Source organism: Cibotium barometz, chromosome 32, assembly GCF_041138505.1.
Source record: "Cibotium barometz isolate CiBa-2024 chromosome 32, ASM4113850v1, whole genome shotgun sequence".
Lineage (NCBI taxonomy): Eukaryota > Viridiplantae > Streptophyta > Polypodiopsida > Cyatheales > Cibotiaceae > Cibotium > Cibotium barometz.
The window spans coordinates 47914693-47938288 of record NC_141077.1 but is presented as its reverse complement, the minus strand read 5'-3'; the positions used below and the strand labels follow the sequence as shown (position 1 = coordinate 47938288).

At 47.7% G+C, this 23596-nt stretch overlaps 1 protein-coding gene across 1 annotated transcript; it reads left to right on the top strand.

Moving 5' to 3' along the window:
* Positions 1–880: 880 nt before the first annotated feature.
* Positions 881–15663, top strand: LOC147620272 (protein transport protein SEC24 A-like). The gene is made up of 13 exons (XM_086772460.1): positions 881–1113; positions 1191–2504; positions 2587–2725; positions 2823–3013; positions 10270–10377; positions 10464–10667; positions 10772–11003; positions 11090–11239; positions 11353–11509; positions 14105–14232; positions 14315–14640; positions 14749–14931; positions 15032–15663. Exons 2-13 carry the CDS (start codon positions 1371–1373, stop codon positions 15263–15265), a joined length of 3186 nt encoding a protein of 1061 aa, XP_086628586.1. The 5' UTR covers positions 881–1113; positions 1191–1370; the 3' UTR covers positions 15266–15663.
* The last annotated feature ends 7933 nt before the right edge of the window (positions 15664–23596 follow it).

Genomic DNA, 23596 nt, shown 5'->3' with positions numbered 1-23596 from the left:
GGCATACTTCATTAACATCATCTCTACAACATGAGTAGTAACTTTCCAATGGTTCTCTAATAAGAAGTTTAATGGATCATAATCTTTTTTAGTGGTCTACTTCCTTCAAAGAAGAGGCACAAATAGGTGCTTCAATGTATGATGTTGTGGCCACCACCACAAGGTCTATCTCCTATGCTTCTTTCATGAAGCCATATGATCTTTTGGATTCATCATTGATGCTTGTCTCAAGGCATATGTGTTCGATGCCATATGTGTTCTTTGCAGCATCGAACACATCTAACTTCGAGTCCTCTACCATGGCTCATGAGCCTAAAAGGATGACCCAAGCATTCATTACTTGAAAACGTTGCTGAAAAAGGATCTTCACTAACATATGTTTGAGGGGAAAATTCTTCCCTAGTTTTTTTTATCTATTTTCTATTCTATGTTGAGTCAAGGGTTCTTTTGTCCCCCAAAATCTAAAATTTTGGAGTTGTTATAATGTCTTGATGCTATAGAAGGCAAAGATGTATTCTTATCCCACTTAGGAGTCGAGAGGGGTGACCAAGCAATAATCTTAGCTTCAGTTTTATAAGCTGATTGAGGGCATAGCTATGGCATAGGAGGTGCGCATGGCTAAGTCGCCTCTCTGCAATGATGTGCTGGAGTTGGAGGTTGGTTATTGATGATTGCAATGACCAGTCTGCCAACTTATTATACTATCATCATTTATGTAACACTGTAATTTGCCAAATTTTAATTGTTTTTTGTAATCATACAAATTTATAAATAATTTGTTTTTTTTAAAAAGCTAATGAAAAATTAAAATCATATATGGCCAAAGTGTGAAGACGCATTTGCAGCCACCCAAAATTTTGCTTGGCAAGGCTGAGACGGTAATGAGGGCTTCAAATTTCAGCACCTTGTGAATGTATAGTACGAGAAAGGCGTGTTTAAGTACGTAGACGAGAAGCGCTTTGCCGCTCCCTAGCTCTGCGTAGTGCTTTCTGCTTTTTCTCCGCTTTGGTAAGAGCTTGCACGGCCAGAAAAGCATTGTGTGCCTATTAGATAATCTCAGCAAAAGTCTGGCGTTCTACAGCGACAGATCGCCGACCACGGCAATCTCTCCAGGTAACCCTTCTCTTTATGCTCGATTCTGGCCTTATAGTGTCGAATCTACGGCTTGATCTCGCTGCCGTTTCCGGCAGTTCATCAACGATCTACGGCAGGTTGCGTCCATCAATCCCGTCAGGAATCACATTTCTATATCCCAGGGCGCCTGATCAAGATGCCAGTTTTTACAAATGCCCATAGAGCATTCTCGAGGTTTTGAGGAGGGGGTTTACAATAGGCCATCTTTTTGGTAACAGCAGGGAAGGACGGAGTCGATGCGGCCCCTACAGAATCATGGCTCTGCCACGATGGGTTCTTCATCTGGTGAACTGAATCCGGCATCAGGTACAACGGTGCAGGTCACTTCTGCCGCACCTGCTTTTCCCTCACAAGTACCAACATGTCCCTCTGGACAGCAACAAACAAGGTCTACTTTAGGGTCTCCTCCCTTTACAGCTCAGCATTCTGGTTATCAGTACACAGGGCAAACAGCAGATCAGCATGCTGGTTATCATAATACATGGCAAGAGTTTGGAGCTCCCATACCCGGTCCTGGGCCAAGAGAAGCATCTCCATCTGCTGTAGCAAGGCCTCCTACATTCTCGCACTCCCCTGGAGGAGTGCTGCCTTCTTCTTTTGCTCCTCCTCCTTCTTTGGCCCCTCTTATTATGGCAGGTTCACTGCCGTCTCATCCACCATCCACTACCGCGATGGACCTAAAAACTCCAATCATCCAGACTACTGTTTCTGGGTCTTTCCAAACCCCAGGCCCAACAGCTACTTCCATCAACCCGACAGCTATTTCTGGGTCTTTTCCAAACTCAGTAAATCCAATGAGTGTTGCTGCACAAAGAGGTCCTTCAAGTTTTGGGTCTGCTCAGGCTTCTACACCTGGATTGTATCATGTCCCATCTCTCTCAAACCCTGCCCCTGCACGTCTGGGATTTCCGGGTGACAGGGAATTAAGCAGTCCACTGCCTCCTTACAGATCTGAGGTGCTGGGTCAATCCCCACCTGAATTCAGGGCACCTTCTCAACCTGGACTGCAGCCTCCACAATATCCACAGTATGGAGGGCAGCCCCACATGACATCTACCTATGCAGACAGAGGTTCTCATTATCCAGTGACAGGGCCCCCATTTAGTGGAAATGTACAAGGGCTAGTAGAAGAGTTTCAATCTCTGTCTATGGCAACTGTATCAGGATCCATGGAGGCAACAGTTGATCTGAGCACTTTACCACGGCCATCTACAGCAACAGAGTATCCTGAAAGGAGGTCAACCACAAATTGCAATCCACGATACCTCCGTCTAACATGCGGGTCACTTCCGAATTCACACTCTCTGGTGGCCAGGTGGCATCTACCTCTTGGAGCTGTTGTGCATCCTCTGGCTGAGGCCCCCTCTAATGTAATTAGTAAAAACAGAGTTCTCTTGCAGAGTCTGCTTTACTTTTCCAACTTGCACTGACTCATTCACCTCTTTTTTGCAGGAAGAGGTGCCTGTTATTGATTTTGGCACGTCAGGCATTACTCGGTGTCGGCGGTGCCGGACATATGTCAATCCGTATGCTGTTTTTACTGATAATGGGAGGCGATGGAGATGCAATTTATGTGGGTTGAGTAATGAAGGCACGTACCCCAAACATGGCACCATTGGGAAGGCCTATAAGACATAGTGCATGTCTGAGTTTTTATAACCCTTTGTTTTCAACACTTGTCTTTGCAGTCCCTTCGGAGTACTACTGTGCACTTGATGAAAATGGGAGGCGGAGAGATGCCGATGAACGCCCGGAATTATCTCAGGGAAGCATAGAATTCATTGCCCCTGCTGAGTATATGGTCCGGCCACCAATGCCACCTGTTTATTTCTTTCTGATTGATGTCTCTTCATCTGCAATAAAGACTGGTATGCTGCAGGTAAAAACCAAAATCTTTTGCATCTTATATTGTTTTTTTTTTCCGAGAAAAGATCCTTTCATTAGTTATATAAAAACGCCCGTAGGGCTACAAAAGATCTCTCCTGCTCATAAGAGAAACAGAGCAGTGAATACAACATGGCAGCCCGGGAGACTCTCCCTAGGTGCTGCAAAATACAAGCATCAGGACAAAGGACTGAGAGGCTAAATCATACAATAGGGGGGGGGGGGGGGGGGGGGGAAGAGCCAAACAAGTGGCCTGTAGTGCCAACGGGGGGATCCCGTGTGTAAGGTGTAGAAGGGCCACAGCGCCAAGTGGTGTGAAAGGCCTGGCGCCGCAAGATCGCCTCATCCGAGTCTCCCCGGATGCGGTCGTACTGTCCTCGCAAGGTGTGGATCAACTCCTGCCAAATCCCATGTACAGTCTCTGGTGGTGGCTCCAATCTCCCCTCAAAGGCCGTAAAGCACTGGGCCCTCCAGGTGAACCAGATGGTGAGGCTACTGAGGAGCTCCCATCGTAAATCCCACTCCTATGTCCAGCTGGCGGACGAGAAATCCGGTGCCGGAACCAGGCGAGGCTGGCCCCTAATAAATCTGATGGCCTGACTGCCCTGCTCCATCTCATAGCCCATAGTAGCAGGCCCTGACGAAGTCGACCAAGCAGCGGCACCCCACGTAAACATACCCTCTGGAGAGAGGGGAGCCAGAATACGCAGCATCCGCAGCCAAATCTGCTGCGCCTGAGGGCAATCCCAAAGGCAGTGTCTCTGTGTCTCCATAGGGTGGCCGCATCGGACGCAGGCCGCCGGAAGACCGCTGTAAACAAGCCAAGTGCCAACTGCTGAGCCCCTGTGTGGTGGGCGACCAGCCACTGAAAAGTCGAGATCCTGCGGGCCTGTCGACTAGCAGAGCCGAGCCCAAAAATCCTCCAGGAACTCCTGTGAGAGTCCCTGTAGCCGCCAATGCCCCGCTGACCGTCCTCCTCGCCGTCAAAATATGCCGCCCCAGCCGAATAGTATACTGGAAAAAGGTAATCTCTGTGGCCTCAAGGGATGCATAAGGATCATGCCACTCGTACTCCCCGGGGTCCCACTGTAGCCGGGCCAAGGGGCGCGCTGCATATGCCCATATGCGCCAATCCGGGAGCACATCAGCAGGATCGGGGTCTATATGCCACTTCCGAGAAGCGGCGGCCACTACCCGAATCCTCTGAAAGGTGCACTCTGCAACCAAAGGCGACTCCACCTCCACTCGCTGGAGTCTGCCCTCATCCTGAATCTCATAGTAGAGGCAACTGCCATCCTCAGTGCAAGCTCTGACAGCAATCAGGATCTCCAACTGTGTAAAGGCTCCCATCCACCATGGGGTCACTGGCTCGAGAGGCGTGAACCACTCCTCTGTGAGTGCCTCCTGAATATCATCTCTCATAGTCAACCCCCCTCTGAAGTGACTCAGCCTCTCCACCTGGATCTCCTCTGGGAGACTGCAGAAGGCCTGCTAGTCTCCAAAACTACGAGCTGGGCCTGCCGGCGCTAAAGGCCCCCAGGCTAAACGAGGCCGAGAACCCAGCATATGACCCTGCTCTGTGCGAACCGCTGGGCTCCAGATGAGCGGCTGTCTGGCCCGCTCCTCAACACAAGAAGGAGGTCGCTGAGAGAGCCTCGGTCTCAGCAGCTCCCAAGCTCTCAGGATACTCAAAGCAAATCTGTCCTCCCATCCTCTACTAAGGCCTGTCCTCCTCATCTCTATGAAGATCCAGCGAATCTCTGGTGCCCAAGTGCCCCCTGTTGGGGGCGCCCGAGCCTGCAGCCATTGCAAGAGGAGCTCTTTCCAAGGCTCAGCGCCTGGAAGCAACCCCCGAACAATAAGCTTCCCCAATAAGGCTTTGCTCTGATCGACTGGATCTATAATGCCCAAACCTCCCTGAGCGAGCGGAAGTGTAATAACTGCCCATGCAACCTTTGCCTGAGCTGGCTGACCGTCCCGCCCAGACCACAGAAAGTTCCTGGTCAGCCTCTGTACCTGGCTGATGCAAGAGCTCGAGAAGATCCAGCAAGACGTAATGTACCACATGGTCGCTAACAGCACCTGATTTGCCACCACCACCCTCCCAGCCAAGGATAGTCGAGCTGTACTCCAATACAAAAGCTTCTTCCGAATGCTCAGAAGAAGCGGGGCAATCTGCTGCTCAGGTGACAAATCTAGGCCAATCTGGCATCCCAAATACCGCACTGCTGTGCCTGGAGGAATCCATCTAAAACTGGGGTCCGGGCTCCATGCCGGAGTGGGAGCACTACTAATCCAAAAGGCCACTGTCTTGCGCCAATTGATCAATGCTTCCGAAGCTGCACTAAAAACCTGGAGCGACTGCTCTGCCTGAAGAAGATTGGCCTCTTGGCCATGCAAAAATAAGCCCGTGTCGTTTGCAAACTCAGCATCAAGGAGGTCCTCCCCCCGGACTGGGAGCTGAAGTCCTGTCAAACCAACCTCCTCTGCCGTCAAATACATGCTCATAGCCTCCGCAAAGAAGAGAAAAAGGAAGGGGGCGAGAGGACACCCCTGACGGACTGATCTGGTCAGCTCAAAACTCGGCCCCGTCCTCCTGCAATCAACACCTGGCTACGAGTTGTGGAATACAGAGCCGCCACCCCTCTGATCCATCCTGGCTCAAAGCCCAGGCGAAGCATAGTGCCCTCTAAGAAACCCCAATCAACTCTATCGTATGCCTTCTCAAAATCGAGAAGCATCACGACCAAGTCCTCGCCAAGAAATCTAGCTCTGGCCGTCGCCTCCCAGAAAGTAAAGATGTTGTCAAGGATACTGCGCTCCTTGACAAATCTTGTGCATGAATCACCTCCCCCAGGAAGGGCTGGATCCTCAAACTCAAGGCCTTTGCTAAGACCTTGTAGACAGTATTGAGGATCGTAATAGGCCTCCAATGCCGAATATCATCAGATACTCCCTCCCCCTTGGGAATAAGATAGATCAAGCCCTCTGAAAAGCTCTGCGGCATCACCCCAGTGTCCAAAACATGCTGAAAGCCCCTGCGGAGGCCTGGCCCCAAAAGGTCCCAATAGCGCATAAAAAAGGCCGGCGTCAGTCCGTCCTCCCCTGGGCAACTATGTCGCGGCAGGACCCTCAAGGCCTCGGCAAGCTCAATCTCTGAAAGAGGCGCACCAAGAACTGAACGCATACGATCTGTGACCCTCCTCTGCACATGGGCCCACACAGTCTGTCTGCAAGCATCTCTGTCCTCAGTGGCTGGCTCCGCTGAAAGCAGGTCTCTATAAAATGCAGTGGCAATGGCTCTGATCTCCTCGGGCTCAGTAGCTACCGAACCATCCGGTCTACCAAGCTGACGGACTCCTGCCCGAGCATGGCGGGGTCCAGTGATCTCAAAAAACTCACCAGTCACTCTATCACCAAGCTGCGTCCACTGAGAGGCCTGACGACGATAGTAAAACTCATGTCTCTGCTCCTCTGCCTCTCTAACCTCCTGGCGTGCCTGGCTCAGCTGGGCCGCCAACCACTCACATGCAGGCTGCTGCTCCTGGAGGCGCTGTAACGAGGCAAGGCTGCGCCTCAGCCGATGCTCCCTCTCGCGAATCTCTCCCAGCCGTGTCAAAGCTGCAGCGTGCAGAAAAGAGCTAAGCTCGATGAGTCCCTGGGCACACTGGCCTGCTGCATCCTGGTCAGAGCACTGACTATCATGCCAGATCCTCTCAATGTCCTCAGCGAGACTGGGATCTGTAAGTACCCTCTCTGGGATCCTCAACTGCAAGCTGGGCTCCCGTGTCCTCTCCTCCCATGTCAGGATAACTGGCGCATGATCTGAAAATGAGGTGCCAGCGAGAATGCCGACGGAGCCCCCTCGCTCCCCTAACCAGTCGCCCACATAAAAGCGATCAATCCGTGATAGATTAGTCCCTCCCTGTCGGCGATCCGACCGAGAGAAACTAAGACTGTCCTAAGAACGGGAGAAGGCCCCATGCTGCCATGCATCAGTGATCCTCAGTGTCATGCAAAACCGGTCCCAAGCTGCAAGCTCCGTGCGGTGCACTGTAACATGACTGCCTCCCACCCTATCGGTCGGGTCCTCAAGCATGTTGAAGTCTCCCCCGACACACCAATGTGCGGCCTCTGGCAATGCATCGGTAACCTGGGTCCAGAACTCTGCTTTGGCACTAGCATGATTAGGCGCATAGACGTTGAGCACGCCCAATAGCTCATCATGCATCCTCAGAATGACATACTGTGCTCTACCAGGCACAATGATCCCTCGATCCACAATGGCCTGCCGCCATACATCTGCAATGACCATACAAACTCCTCCCTGTCCACCCAAAGGACCAAACCCTGCAGACCAAAAGGTATCCCATCTACCAGGCATCACCGAACCATATCTCCGGATCCTGCTCTCACCCAAGTGGTGCTCCTGCATCATCAAAATATCAATGCTGCCACCAACCAGGCATCTCTGAAGCTCCTGCCTCAAGCAACCTCGATAGCGTATAAAATGTGCTCCGCCCAGGCCCTGTACATTCCATGAGATGATCCTCATGGATGACCTGCTGAGGTAGATGCTGTCTCAGCCGTGCGGCGGGCCTTTGCAAGCGGCTTGGATGGAGAGTAGTCCCCATCCGAGCGGCTGCGAATCTACCCACCCGGTGTACTGCAAGAATCACGGATCAGGCGCCAGTGGCTGTGGCCCATGGCGACTGCCTCCCGCTTTGACAGAGCAACCTCGTGTATACATACATATCCAGGGTCGCGTGCTAAGTCTGCCACTATACGCACGACCAAATGACGAATCCCTGAGGCATCCACACTCCCGGGATCCAGGAAAAAATGAGCCAACTCCCAGAGCCGGCCTGTCACATCTGTCACCTCCAGGTCGCTCACATGATGAGAAAACTCAACTGCCTGAGTCTTCAAAGTGCTAAGAGCGAGCCCTAGAGTCCACTCCCGGGTGCAAGGGCCACAGAGAGGGAACGAGAAGGCCACTGCTGAATCAAGTGCCTCCTCCCCGCGGGCTGGAGGTATCACTACATGAACTCGGATGGGTGCTGGCTCATGGGGGCCCTTTGCTCCAAAAAGCCGAGTGAAGGCGTAACCGAAAGCCTCCGATCGCTGTCTAACACTGAGGCGCCTCAGCCGACTGCGGATAGATGATATCCGTGAAGCCTGAATCGGCATGGTAGGTCCTCTGTGGTGCTCGAGCGAGGTCGGTGCTCAGCGCCCTCCGGACTGCGGGCGAGCGCCAGGGGACTGCCAGGGTCTCCCGGGAAGGCGAGGCGGGTGGGGGGGGGGAGGAGGGGGGGGTGAGGGGGGCGGAGAGGGAGCCACTGCCGAGACCGGAGCGGGGGCGGGAGGAGGCGAAGGTGGAAGTGAGGCAGTGGGAGGGGATGGGGGTGGGGGGGGTGAAGGAGGGGGTGCTGGCATCTCCTGGTCCTTAGTCGCTGCAGGGGTCTCCTCCTGGAGGGGAGCAAAGCTGTTCCTAGTGAGGCTGAGACTGTGGCTGCTGCTGCAGCGGTCTCTGTGCGTGCTGTTGTGACTCTCCCTCGGCGGCGCCCCTGTCCAGGCTGCCACTCCGAGGTCTTTGTGGCCTGAGCAGGTGTCCCGGAGGCAGCTTGCCGTGCCGCGTCTGTGGGGCGAGCCATCAGGGGCCTGCTGCTGTGGTGAGGGTCGAGGTCTCCTGCGAGGGCAGGCCTTGGCCAGATGGCCGACCTGCCTGCATACGAAGCACTGGTTCGGGAGCCCCGAGAACTCCACTCTCTGATCAATCCATCCCCCCCCTATCCTAGGTAGCTGAATGACCTTAGGAAGGGAGGAGATGTCAGACACCAAAACTCTGACGGAGGGTAGCCCAGCTGCTCTGGCCACCACTGAAGCTGCTGTGGGGCCAGCCTCGAGTACTGAGCCCACCAATGCTCCTAGCCGAGAGAGAAGCGGAAGATACTCCCGGCGGAGTCCAGGGAAGCAAACTGTAACATGAAAAAGGCGCTCTCCCTGCTCAGCCGCTGCTGGATCAAAGCCATGCTGCCAAGGTCTGAAGAAAGCCCGAGCACCCCTGATGTCAAGGGGACTCATGGCAAGGACCTTGGCCACACTCTGGGCGGTCTCGAACTCGATCTGATAATGTCCCCGGCCCAGTAGCTGTATGTCCAAGATCTTGCCCACATCTGCAAGAAGGCGGGCCTGGAGAAGATCCCGGATCTCCCCTCTGCTGGGGCGAGTGCCGACTATACGGCAGATGGTGGAATGGGCTTGAAGGCGTTCCACCTCTGCGGTGAGGCTCGCTTCCTCTTCCGGCGAAAGAGAGAGCCTGATGGGGGTGTCCTCGGGGGCGGGCGAGGGGGCTGCGGATGAGTCCCTCTGAGGCGAGGCGGGAGGAGTCTCCATCAGAGTCTGAAGCTCAGGCGTAGGCGAGGCGGAAGCGGAAATCCTGCAAGCTGCACACAGAGAGGCGGAAGACCGGAGGAAAAAGGAAAAGCAAAACCCCCTGGGGGGCGGAAGTCAGCACGAAAAGGGAGGGGGGGGGGGGTAAAAAAGGCGAAGGAGAAGCCCGGGGGGGGGGGGGGGGGCAGCTGCGCGAATGTGGGGCGGGGAGGAGAATGCTGGCGGAGGGGGGGTCGGGGCGCTGCAGAGGCGAGGAGGGCGCGAAGAAGGGGGTGGGGCGAGAAGGCGAGGAGGCGAGGAGGGTGCGCAGCAGCGAGGGAGGGGGGGCTCAGCAGCGAAGCAGGCGAAGGGGGGCAAGAGAGAAGGGCGGCGGGCAGAGCAACGAGGGAGGGGGGCGCAGGAACTACAGCAGGCGGGGGGGGGGGGGGGGGGGGGGGGGGGGGGGGGGGGGGGCAAGAGCAAGCGCAATGGCGGGGGGCGCTGGTGTGCAGTACGCTCAAGCAGGGACGGGGCGCAGCTTCAGCGAGCAGTTCGACTGCATCTTATATTGTTGCTTTTGTTTTAGCCAGATAAGCCATGGGTAAGGTGGATCTATTCTGTCAACGTCACAAATATATATGCATACATACATACATATATGCATGTGTACGTACACGCATGCATACATACATGCATGTATCCATCCATGCACATACAATGTATGTCGATGCATGCATATCATATACAATGTATCTCCGGATGCATGCGTATATACATCAGTGGGATGCATGCATGTGCCATGCACACATGCATTCACACATACATACATACGTAGGTAAAGCTGATAAAAAATTGCATTTTCATGTTGGACCATTGCAGATTGCTGTGGACACAATAAAGTCATGTTTGGACAAGCTTCCAGGATACCCAAGGACTCAGATTGGGTTTTTGACTTTTGATAGTACTCTACATTTTTACTGCCTAAAGGTTAGCTTTAAATTTTTTGCAATTTTTCGTAACGATTTTGTTGTCAAGTTCCTAAACCTTACAAGGAGAGGCAGTGTTTGTTGCAGTCTTCATTGACACAGCCTCAGATGATGGTGGTGGCGGATTTGGATGATCCATTCTTGCCAATGCCAGATGATTTACTTGTGAATCTCTCCGAGTCAAGGACAGTAGTGGAAGTATTGCTGGAGAGCCTTCCATCCATGTTTGAGAATAATTCAAATGTCGAATCAGCTGCTGGGCCAGCGCTTCGGGCTGTATACATGATTATGGTATTTGATGGTGTTAAATTTTTTCCTTTTTTTAAAATGCCCATGGCATGGAGCGCATGCTTTTGCTTTGTTTAATGAGAATTTTCTGTATGGTGGTAATTCAGAGCCAACTTGGTGGGAAGCTGCTATATTTTCAAAGCACCTTGCCATCACTTGGTGTGGGGCGCCTGAAAACCCGGGGCGATGATCCGCGCATCTATGGGACTGATCGAGAGCCTTCATTGCGCAACTCAGAGGATGCTTTCTACAAACAGATGGCAGCAGACTTTTCGAAGTTTCAAATCGGGGTCAACCTCTATGCTTTTCCGGAAAGCCACATCGATCTGGTCTCATTAGGTTTGGACCTTTTCTTCTTGTTATGAAAGTAGTCGATTTTGTTGCCGTGATTGTGGTTCATCTATGATGGAGGCTCGTGATGACAGGTACATTAGCAAAGTATACTGCTGGACAAGTGTATTATTACCCTTCATTTCAATCCCATTTGCATAGAGAAAAGTTCAGCTATGAGCTTGCTAGGGACCTTACAAGAGAGACTGCCTGGGAGGCTGTCATGAGAATACGCTGTGGGAAAGGTGCAAGATTATGAGTTGAGAGACCAAAATGTCCTTTAAAAGTTGTTTCCAAGTTTTTACATAGTACTTGTTGTGGTTCTTATTGCTAGTATCTGCTCCCTTTTCTGATGCAGGTGTGAGGTTCAATACTTTTCATGGGCACTTCATGCTTCGCAGTTCTGATTTGATGGCACTTCCTGCCGTTGATTGTGATAAGGCTTTTGCAATGCAGTTAACACTCGAAGATACTCTATTGACATCTCAAATGGTGTATTTTCAAGTTGCCTTACTGTATCCTTTAATTTTCAGATGTTCAACCTGCTCCTCAGGTGTTACTTTTTCTTTGGTTGCATGCCACTATGCATGATGGAATTGAGTAGTTTTATGAGGTCTGAATGGTACTAGAGATGGGCTGTTGTGCTATGTCAGGAAAATGGGATACATCTTTTGTTTGAGGGTCGAAGTTTAAAGCATTGGCTAAAGAGGTTTGAGATGGTTTGTCCTAGGGCTCTATATCTATGGTTTCATGTATAGTCTCTGCCGTGAGTTTTTGGATAGCTTGAGACAGGTGTAAGTTGCCGTTTCCGTTTTGAAAAGATTGGGAGAGGAGTGAGATCTTGAGCTCTTGCAAGCGCACACACTCACACAACAACAATGGATAACACACACACAAAGGTGGAAGGCCGAAATCTTCTTTTTCTTCTTACTCTCAAAAGAAGGCTACAAAAGATAAGTGAAAACCCAACATAAGTACGAGAGTACTATGTACACATGGTCCATAATGTGAACATGCTAAATAGGTGAGCTGGCAAGATAAGTACGCCATAACGGACTATGTGAGTGTAGTCCAACTTTAGAATCACTGGCGAAGATCCGTCGTGTCGGCTACCAAACGCACTAGTGATGTAAATATGGAACAATTACCTAGGCACGTCGTGCGTGTCAGCTCTGGTTGAGCTTGACATCTCAACACTCCCTTAAGAGATCAACTCCATCTCCAAGACTCCAAGTATGTTGCGGAATCTGCGAAGCTTCTCAGCTCCCAAGACCTTGATGAAAATGTTAGCAACATGCTCCTTTGTGTTGACGTATACGAGATCAATATCTCTTGCCAAGATATCTTTGATGAAGTGATAGTGGACCTCTAAGTGTTTTTTTTTTTTTCGAGAAAAGATCCTTTCATTAGTTATAAAAAAAAACCCCCACTGGGCTACAAAACCCTCTCCTGCTCATAAGAAGGCAGAGCAAAGATCCAATCAAGGCAGCTAGGGAGACTCTCCCTAGGTGCAAAAAAGTACAAATAACTGAGAGGCTATATCATACAATAGGAGGGGGGAAAATCCAAACAGGTGGCCTATAGTGCCAGCGGGGGGTACCCGCGTGTAGAGTATAGAAAGGGCCGCTGCGCCAAATGGTGTGGAAGGCCTGGCGCCGCAAGATCGATCGATCCGAGTCGCCCCGGATGCGGTACTGTCCTCGCAGGGTGTGAATCAACTCCTGCCAGATAGCCCGAACAGTCTCTACTGGTGGCTCCATTCTCCCCTCAAAGGCCCTGAAACAACGGGTTCTCCAGGTGAACCATATGGTGAGGTTGCTGAGGAGCATCGTAAATCCCTCTCGTGTGTCCAACCGGCTGTCGAGAAATCCGGTGAAGGAACAAGGCGAGGCTGGCCCCTAATGAATATGATGGCCTGGCTGTCCTGCTCCGTCTCGTATCCCAGAGCTGGCCCTGACGAAGTTGACCAAGCAGCGGCTCCCCACGTATACATGCCCTCTGGAGAGAGGGGGGCCAAAATGCGTAGCATCCTCAGCCAAATTTGCTGCGCCTGTGGACAGTCCCATAGGCAATGTCTCTGTGTCTCCAATGGGTGGCCGCATTGGACGCAGGCCGGTGGAAGGCCACTGTAGACAAGCCAGGTGCCAACACACACACACTCACACGACAATGGATAACACACACACAAAGATGGAAGGCTCAAATCTTCTTCTTCTTCTTCTTCTTACTCTCAAAAGAAGGCTACAAAAGACAAGTGAAAGCGCACCAGAAGTACTAGAGTACTATGTACAAGTGGTCCATAATGTGAATACACGCTAAATAGGTGAGTTGGCAAGATAAGTATGCCATAACGGACTGTGTAGGTGTAGTCCAGCTGTAGAATCAGTGGCGAAGATTCACTGTGTTGGATACCAAACGCGTTAGTGATGTAAATGTGGAACAATCACCTAGGCACGTTGTGAGTGTCAGCTCTGGTTGAGCTTGACATCTCAACACGTTTCCCATTTCCTTATATCATCGCAAGGTTACCCGTAAATTTTTCCATCTAAATTTTAGATTTTCCCAAATTTCCTCGCCATCTCCTCCAAATTAGGATCCACCCCACATTTCTCATCTATTTCTCTCAACTTTTTCTTTCATTTCTATTTACAATTTTACATTTCATGTAAACTGTATCATGTTACCTTTTCCATTTTCTAGATTCTGGCTGTTTGCGTTGCATAGACATCATTCTGTTTCTGTTTTATGCAACTACGGAATCTATGCCTGCATGTCTGATGAATGTGCATTAGCTAGCACTTCCTTGCAGGGAGAACTCCTTAATGCCTCTGTTCAAGGCATGGTTTGGCCTGTCTAATTAATTCGCATGAGCATATATATTGTTCTAGTGGAAACTGCTATTAGACATTGTTTGTAGGGCTACCTGTGTACGTGAATTCTTATAAAGCAGGCATGTTGAGGTCATGTTACCCACCCACTTATGGTTAGTAAATTGGAGCTACTTCTCCTGATTCATTGACCCCACCAGCACATCAGCCCTCCCCGTGTAATGACTGCTATGAACGTCTCATATTCATAGGAAGCATTGTGTCCTTGAACTCTCCTTCCAGATTTACATCTTCAACCGGGGAAAGGCGCATCAGAATACATACATTGGCTGCTCCTGTTGTTTCACAGCTCAGTGAAATGTATCACAGTGCTGATACTGGAGCTATTATGATGCTGATAAGCAGACTAGGTATGATTCACTTTTATCTGTCTGCTACTCTTCAGTGTGTGCCTCAACACCAGTTTTTCATGTGGTTTTTTGTTGCCTGCAGCTTTAGAAAAATCACTTGTTCTAAAGCTAGAGGAAGTTCGGCAGCAGTCAATTCAGGTGAAGTTAGTGCGTGCCCTACGGGAGTATCGCAATATGTATGCTGTACAACATCGTCTAGCTGGGCGGCTTATATATCCTGACTCTTTGAAGCTCCTACCCCTCTATTGCTTGGCCCTTTATAAATCGCTTGCCCTCCGAGGAGGCTATGCAGACGCTACATTAGATGAGCGCACAGCGGCTGGTTTCGACATGATGGTCATGTCTATTCCTCGACTTTTAAAGCTTCTATATCCTTCCTTGGTGCGTCTAGATGACCACCTTTTGAAGGTAAGCTCCCTTAAGATTTTAACTGCTCTTTTCTCTCTTTGAGCTTGTGTATCTATAAAAGGGTTCCACATGATTATGCTGGTCCATCATGTCCATATTTGTTTGAAGGATGGGGCTGAAATAGATTCGATCCAGCCGTTGCCACTAACTGCTGAAAGGTTGGATCCTCGTGGAGCTTTTCTTGTAAATGATGGCTTGCGGTTCATTGTGTGGTTGGGAAAAGTCCTTCCGGCAGATTTTGTAGCTCACTTGTTGGGGATGGAAGCACTCAACAGTGCGGACTTGAGGAAGGTATGTGGTGTCCTTATCAAAAGCCCAATAATCCACTGTCTGTGTTAATGATTTATCTATTTGGAGCTGTACTTCTCATTACTATTTCTAATGAATGCAGGTGGCTGTCTCTGAGCAAAACAATGACTTGTCGAAGCGTTTCATGATGTTTTTGAAATCACTAAGAGACAGCAATCGAGCTATTTATCAGCAGTGTCTTTTGATCAGGCAAGGTGATCAGCCCAGGGAAGGTTTTTTGGTGTTGTTTAACCTTGTAGAGGATCGGACCACAGGTTCGATGGGGTATGCCGACTGGATGATGCAGATTTATCAGCAAGTGCTACAAAAGAGATAATACCTTGTCTATCTCGAAGAGTGATTCCTCTAAGACAGCTTACACCTAAGTTTGTGATGGGCAGTGCAAGTCAGACGATATTTTACCAGTCATGTGACAAAGCTAATGGGCAGGCCAAGACACCCTAAAGGGCGTCGGTTCCCAAAAGGTGCAACTACAGTAGTAAAGTCTCCAATCGTTGAAGAGGGACATCGTCTGCATACAGAAGAGAGGATATGTCAAATCCCACAATTTTTGGTTGTATGATTGAGTGTTGGACAAGATTGAAGAGGTTTGACATAATTTAAACAGTTCAAGAGGTTGATTTTTTAACTTTTACATTCTAACCTCTTGATAAAGAAACAAACCTCTGGCATTTTTTTCCCCATTATAACCTCTGGATAGGTTTTAGGAACAAAGTATTATCAGCTGGGTGCTTGTCTAGCTTGGCAATGAGCTTAAGTATGCTTGCCTTCCGCTGTGGCAGCAAACATTCAAAGACTACTGCTAGTGCTTACAGAGAGGTGCAGTGACACAATCACACAAAGTAATCCTTGAAAAAATGTACAACTAATTGTGTAGAATGATCAGTTTTGCTTATTGCAGCCTAAGTTGTGCAAGAACTTCATTGATGAAAAACACCTCTACATTTGTGCTATCTTGCGTATGGGATGAAAGGAGTATCACAACCTATGAAATATGGCTTTGATGATGGTGCAAATTGGAGAAAGATGTAAATAGGGTGGCTAGTAGAGTCCTTGGTGGAGTATGGTGGTTGACCAAAGAAGGTCGAGTTCTAAACTTATGGTGGAGATGGGTAGTGACACAATGTCCCATTGTGCTCTCAAAAAGGCTTACCACACACATAGCCACTTGATGGCCGTGTACCACAATCAAGACTACTCACCCTTGTAGGTTGATGCAAGAAAAACAAAACTCTCTTTTCTAGGACTATAGCTCGAAACTCTCTTTTCACGGTCCTAGCTGTCCACCCAAGCCTGATTTTTGAACCCACATTAAGCACTCCACCTAGGGAGTATGGTCGCAAGTTTGGACTAGAAAGCAAGAGTAGTTGGGATGTGTTTTTGCATCTCGATTCAAACAAATAGCAGTGGAAGGTGAATATGATAACATTTAGAGACACCCTTAACATGCATCTGTTCTTAAGACTTCACTGTTTTCTCACACCACTCACGTTTCAGACACAACTTGTAGTCAATACATTCTATGAGGCTTATGTCGAAATTAATTCTCTACTCGTTAATTGCCATTGTGTGGGTGATGGGTTGCTTTATTTTGTAAGGCCCTTGTATGAGGAGTAGCCGTTGTATTGAGCACTTGGGCATTCGCCAGTCCCTCGTTTGGATATTGGATGTTGGCCATATGTGGTCGGAAGATTAGGAGATAGCTCATGTACACTTGGCACCATGCCAAATAGGATGTGTGGGTGGATGTTGATTGGCCGTGCTCTTGGGTAGAAAGAGATCTTTTGAGGACACCTTGTACTCGGGTCACAGAGTCCATGTGATTGCCCAGGTGCACTCATATGGGCTTGGAAGCTGCACATGATTGTAGGTCTTTGTTGTAGTCTAATATGGTTTGTGGTTGGTTCAATCTATTTGGACCAATTGTAGAATGGTTAACATTGGTCAATCTATGATACGACTACCTTGGATACTATATATAGACTAGTTATGAAGAACTCATTCAATATCGAGATCATTGAGTTTAGATCTATCTTCACTACAAGAGGGCACCCTTGAAGATGTATCCTATGCCAAGAGTCTACTTAGATTGCCATCGAAACTCATTGTCGCAGTGTACATGTAAGTAGATGCCATCGGTTTGTAACTTTGGCTTGCAACCAATAATTCAACATTATTCTCCATATCTCTTGCATCAAGGTCTTTGTGTTGTGATCAAATTTTGCTTAGTGTCTTTCTTACATGGTATTAGAACTCAGGCTTTAAATGCGGTGCCTTTGGACATATAGCTAAAAATTGTGGGGCTGATACATGGTAAGTTTGATGGGGAAAAGGAGATAGGTGAAAATAGTGCTAAAAAGGTAGATTTTGATACTAGTTATGGGGAAGAAGTAAAAGGGAAAGATAAAATGCAGGAAGGGGAAGGGGGTCATTTAGAAGGGGAGTGGGTTAAAGTAAAAAGGGAAAGTTAGTGCCACGCAAGCCAAAGTGGAGGCTAGAAGCACCCATCTTAAACAGGGGTGAGAAGGAAAGGAGAATAAGTCTCAAGGTATCTTGAGTCCACTGAAGTATTCTAATCCCTAGAGTCCTTTGAGAGAAGAGGACAGTGGCACTTCCTTTGTTCAGAGGTTCAATTACTAGGTGAGAATGCTTCTTTTTGGGGGTTAGTTAAAGGTTGGGGGCTATCTATTATGGTTGTACACGAACATAAACTTTTTGGGACTAAAACTTTAAGGAGAGATAGGTTTATGGATTGGGTGGTGATGTTTGGAGGGGTGAAGGCTGGGTATAGTGGTGTTATGACTATAGTCAGAAGTGATCTGCATCCTACTATTATAGCCAATCATCCTAATTGTAGGATCCTTGTGGTGGAAATCCAAGTCAGTGGGGAGAAGTCTGGATAGTTAACATTTATGGGGCTCATAATCATAAGATTAGGAGTGGGATGTGGGATTGGATTGTCAATTTGAACATTCAAGTTCCTTGCATCATTTTGGGGGATTTTAATATGGTTGAGAGACAATTAGATAGGAGTGGGGGAAGCACCATTCTGATGGGTCAAGAGAAGGGAAAATGGGAGGAGCTGAGAGGCAAAATGGGATTGGTTGATAGCTGGAGCCTGGGGGATTGGGGAGACAATCCTGGGCATACCTACTTTAGCCTGCAATACATTAGCTCCTCTTCCGGAATTGATAAAGTGTTTTTCAGTCAACAAGCCTCATGGGTCCCTCATACTTTGAGGGTTTATAGACTCTAGCACAACCATCTCTGACCACATCCCTTGAAATGGAGCTGGCACTCAACTCATTGGGAGGAAATTGAACTGAACCAGTTTCCTACTAGGAAGTTGAGAGTTAATAATCTTTCACTGAGAGATGATCTCTTTGTTGGATACATTGAGGAAGCCATTGGGAGACTGAAAAGGAGAGGTATGTCTGATGGGTCATGGAGACAGTTTGCTAATGAGATACAAGGAATCATCAGAGCTGTTGGCAAGCTAAGAGCTGAGGAGAGGAGGTAGGAAAGGAAAAATTGGGCGATGCAACAGGAAAGTCTGCAAAGGAAAAGACATGTTGATAAACTTACTGATGAGGAAATTAATCAGTATTTCAGGTGCCAATTTGGATTGAAACAAGAGGATGCTAAGTGCGCTAGAGAGGAGGGGAACTGGGAAAAATGGAAAACATTCAATAATAGAAGGAAACTAGAGAGATACCTTTTTAGGTTCTCAAAAGGGAGAAATAGTAGGGAATTGGTGGGGATAATTTTAGATGAGAATGGGCAACAACTCGAGAGTGTTGAGCAAATTGCAAGAAAATGGGTAGATTTCTTTCCCACAGGAGGTTTCAGGCAGAAAATAAATTGTTAAGACTAGTTAATCATAGTGTGGATCCTAGATGGTTGGAGAGGGATGTTGGTATTGAGGAATGCTGGGTGGCTCTTTTGAATTTGGGAAGGCACAAAGCTCCAGGATGGGATGGTATGTTTGTGGAATTCTTCATTGCCTTTTGGCCATCCCTGAAGGATATAGTTTGGGAAGTATGTAAGAAGGCCTTTAACTCTGGTAGTTTGGATAAGGATTTCAAACAAGGCTTAGTGAAGTTAATCCCTAAGCAAACTATTGCAATAGGTTTGTTGGTCATTGGAGGTCTATCACCATGTTGACTGTCATCTATAAGATATTGGCCAAGGTGATTACTCTTAGAATCACCCCTCTCTTGCAAGAAGTTATCTCTAAGAAACAACATGGGTTTATTAAGGGTAGATCAATATATGATAATATTTTTGCAGCCATGTTGGGAAGAGATGTGGACCTCAAAACTCAACAGAAATGTATCCTGTTGCAATTGGAATTTGAAAAGGCTTATGATAGGGTTCATTGGTCTTTTGTGGCAAGAGTAATGGAGAAACTTGGCTTTGGAACCAAAATGGCTACATGTATTTACACTCTGACTTGGGGAGGGCATTCTAACGTCTTGTTAAATGGGAGAGTGGTTGGGGGGTTTGAAGTAAATAGATCTGTGAGGCAAGGATGCCCTCTTTCCCGCCTCTTATTTGCTATTGCTTCCCATCCTCCGGTGGTGGCTTTGGAAAATGCCTGTAAGTAAAGGGAGTATTATTGGATTAAAGCTAAGAAACAGTGAGCAATTGATTATTCAGTGCTTTGTTAATGATTCACTATTGTTCCTCAAAGTTGAGAATACTAATATGAGACACGCTCTGTCTATTATACAGGATTTTGCTGTGGCATCTTGATCCAGATGCAACATTCAGAAATCCAGAATCATAAGTCTTACTGAGGACAATGATTTTGAACTGGAGAGGTGGGGGTGTGAGGTGGTAAGGAAAGGACAAATTGTCATGCATCTGGGAGTTCCATTTGGGGTTGAAGTTACATTGGGCATTAAACAGATTTCTTGAAAAGTTAAAGAAATAGGAGGGGATCAGAGTTCCTTTTCATGACATGATACCAATATGCAATACTGTGCTGAATGCTTACATTATGTTTTTGTGTCCTGTGCTTGAATTTGGGAAGTGTCACTAGAAAAAGATAGTGAGTCCCATTAGAGATTTCTTTTGGAGAAATGGTAGAACTACCAGAAAAGTTTCAGCCTGGCTTGCTTGGGACAAGTTGCCTCTCCCTAAGGGGGAAGGTGGTATTGGAATTTTGCATTTGCCAACCCAAACGCTAGCAAGGGCTGCCTTGCTTCTCCCCAAGTGTCTCCAACAAACAAGAAGAAACATGGTCAATGTTGGTGGAGATACCATTGGTTCAAGATAAAGGCAATTGGCAAGGGTTGGGTTGGAAAGACAAATTATTCTCCTATGCTCCTTTGAAGATGACATGCTCTCCTTTATTCAGGATGTTTACCAACAAGTGGAAGGAAGGCTTGACTATTATGGCTTGGGATGGGGGATGCGGAGCTTTAGGTAACTCTATGCTTAGTTTGGGGCTCTGGTCTCATAAATTTAACCCCCCTTTAGGTCTTCTTGATACTTACTCAGCAAGGAAACTGAATAATAAAGGGCTAAAGAGGCTGAATGATTGTTGGGACTGGATTGCTGTGGGGTGGAAGGAGTGTTGGATCAGCTAACATTGGAATTTTGACTGTCTGGTAGGGAGAGGGATTTGATGGCACATGTGCTTGTTCATATTCAGCTTGGCTGTTTTTCCAATGCATCAGATGAGTCTTGCTGGATTAAAGACTGGGCTTGGTTTAATGGGGTGAAACTGGAAAAAGAAAAAACTAGAGACCTGTATACTGAATTGAGAAAAGGGGAAAGCAATGTGGAATATTGTAATAGAATTTGGAGGGTGAGCTGGAGCCCTGGTTGCTGGAAGAAGAGATGGAAGCAACTGTAGGAATATCAGTTACCTGTTAAATTTCAAGTCTTCTTGTGGAGGGTATGCATGTGGGCTTTACCCATTGGGACTACATTAATGCAAAAGAATTTTACTAGTGGGTGCTGTCCCAGGTGCAGAATTGCCTTGGAGGATGGAAAACATGCATTTTGGGATTGTCCAGTCATTAGTGTATGGGGAAATTTTTTTAAAGTGGGTTGAACAGTGTTTGGGGATTCAAACTTACTGGGATTCAAACTTATTGATTTGATGCATAAATGTGTGTGTATGTCTTGGTGTGTAATTTGTGTGAATAAGTTGGAAAAAGAGGGGGTGAGTCAGCTAATGCAAAAATTATAGATGGGCATCACTTGATTTCTATATTTACTCGGGGGAGCCTTCAAGCATACTAGGGTAACCTAACCTATGATTCATATGATGCAAATCAGCTTTGGTGAGGATTTGAAGCCTAAACTACCTAGATTTGGACCTAAAACCAGAAGATGGTACCTCAAGGAGAAGCAAGTGGATCATACATTTGTGGCTTTTATAGAAAATCTTGTGGGGACCAGATCTACAATTAAAATTTGGTCCAAAAAGGGGGACATTGGAAAAGCAAACTCCAAAGGGTGTACCGCTGAGGCTATGATGGAAGCTTGCATCTATTTGGGGTATCAGATTTCTTGGGGGCAGTCCAGCTTTGTTTTGGAGGATGATAGATGGAATTTGCTGTGTAATCTGTTTGATGACGTTAAATGTGGTAATTAGAGGGTGTGTCGAGTTGTTAATCTTGGTTGGTGTAGAAAATCTACTTGTATAATCAGTTCAGAGGTAATATAAATACTTATTATTGGTCCCAAAAAGAACTCAAGCTTTAGATATGCTTGGGGACAAGTGGTTCTTTGGGAGAAGATTTGGAAAATAGTACAACCTGCAATTGGGCTCGACCACCATCATTGTTCACGATGATGGTGGGAAGTTGGATGGAACCAACTACACACTTTGGAACTTCAAGAGAAGACCCTGGATCTATTAGGGTTGATGTGAAGCCTGGTAGATCTATTGCAAACAAGACCGTCAAATCTTGCTCTTGCTTTGGTGTGGATGAGGGACAAACATAGAAACTTTGTGTGCCACCTTTAAGAGGCCTAGGTGGTTATATGAAACCAATATGAAATGACAAAATAGATAACAATACAAAACGTTGAGAATCGGCTAGCTTAGAGAGGCTTTCACAGAGAAAACAATGGAATATTTCATTACTCGGATCTACGAGTATTTATGCCTCTCACAACCTTAGTAGGCCTTTTTGTTGACAGTCCATTGTCCGAGTGGTGGGACATACGTCAATGGCTGCGTCGGATGATCCTCAACGGCTATGAAGGCACAGAACACATCCGACGGAATGATCACTCGTCTATGTAATCATATGAGTAGTTGTAACTGTACTATCTATGGTAATGCAATCTTGTAACAGCGAGGCATAGCAACCTAAAGGCATCTTGTAATTGGAGACTGAAGGGGATAAAAGGGGGGAAAGAAAGAGACAACGGGGGGCATCTTCTTGTAACGTTTGATATCTGAATTAAGAGAGAAGAACATTGTCTCCTTCTGTGTGTCATTTATGCTTATGTTGTCAGAGAGAGAGAGAGAGAGAGAGAGAGAGAGAGAGAGAGAGAGAGAGAGAGAGAGAGAGAGAGAGAGAGAGAGAGAGAGAGAGAGAGAGAGTTGTCCATAGCATCTTTGGTGTAGAACTGTAGTGTGAGGCACATAGCGAACCTATGGGCAAAGGCATTGATGGATTCTCAGCTAGATTGATTTCGTCTTGCTAGTCGGATTGACCCCCGACACTTTGGCGATCCTGCTGGAGGAAGAGGGAGTGCTCGGAGAAACACAAGAGGCTCTCTGTTCATCCCTCAGTGTGGCATTCTGGCGCAAGCTTTGGGCGGCCAAGAAGAAGCACTTGCACAAATCCTTGCGAGGTAACTCCTAATGAACAACCTGCAGCAACAACTACCCAGGCAGCCCGCTCCTCTCGGGCTAGGCAACGTGCAACCTCTACGTCCAATGGCCAATCAGGGAGGAAACTACAAGTATCCAATATACAAGGGCAAAAAGTCTGAGGACCCTGACACACGTCACAAAGTTTGAAGCAGTGTGGAGGGTGAACCATCCTGGAGGGAATGTGGCTGATGAAAGGAAGAGGGATCAGTTCCAAGCCACATTTAGGGACATTCCTACAGAATGGCTATCCCAACATGTACACAACCATTTCACCACATTTTAAGAACTAAAGGAAGCATTCCTCAGAAGGTTCCGAATAGTGAAAACACCTTTTGAGCTGCAAGAGAAGCTTAGGAGCCTTAGGTAGAAGTCCCTGGCAGTCCGCAAAGTTCCACACATTATGTGCAAGACTGACCTAGGAAGATAAGCCATCTGAGGCTATCTTGGCGGATTGGTTTCTGCATGGCCTACATATGAGAATCAAACCAACCATGGCTGCAACAACAGACATTGCATTACAAGGGTTTGATGGACTAGTCGAGGCAGCCAAAAGGGCAGAGAGGAACATGGGATTGGAAGAGAAGTCCAAGAAGAAAAAGAACAAAAACAATAAGAAAAAGAACAAAAACAACAATTCATCAGACAACATCGATTCAAGCAGTGAGTCAAACACAAAGGAATCAGATAATGAGTCAGGGGCTGAGGAGGAAGCAAAGCGCAATAAGAAAAGTAAGCAAAAAGGCAAAAGTGATGAGGTGGATGTCTTGGCCAAGAGGGTTGCTGAAAAGTTGGCTCTGCAGG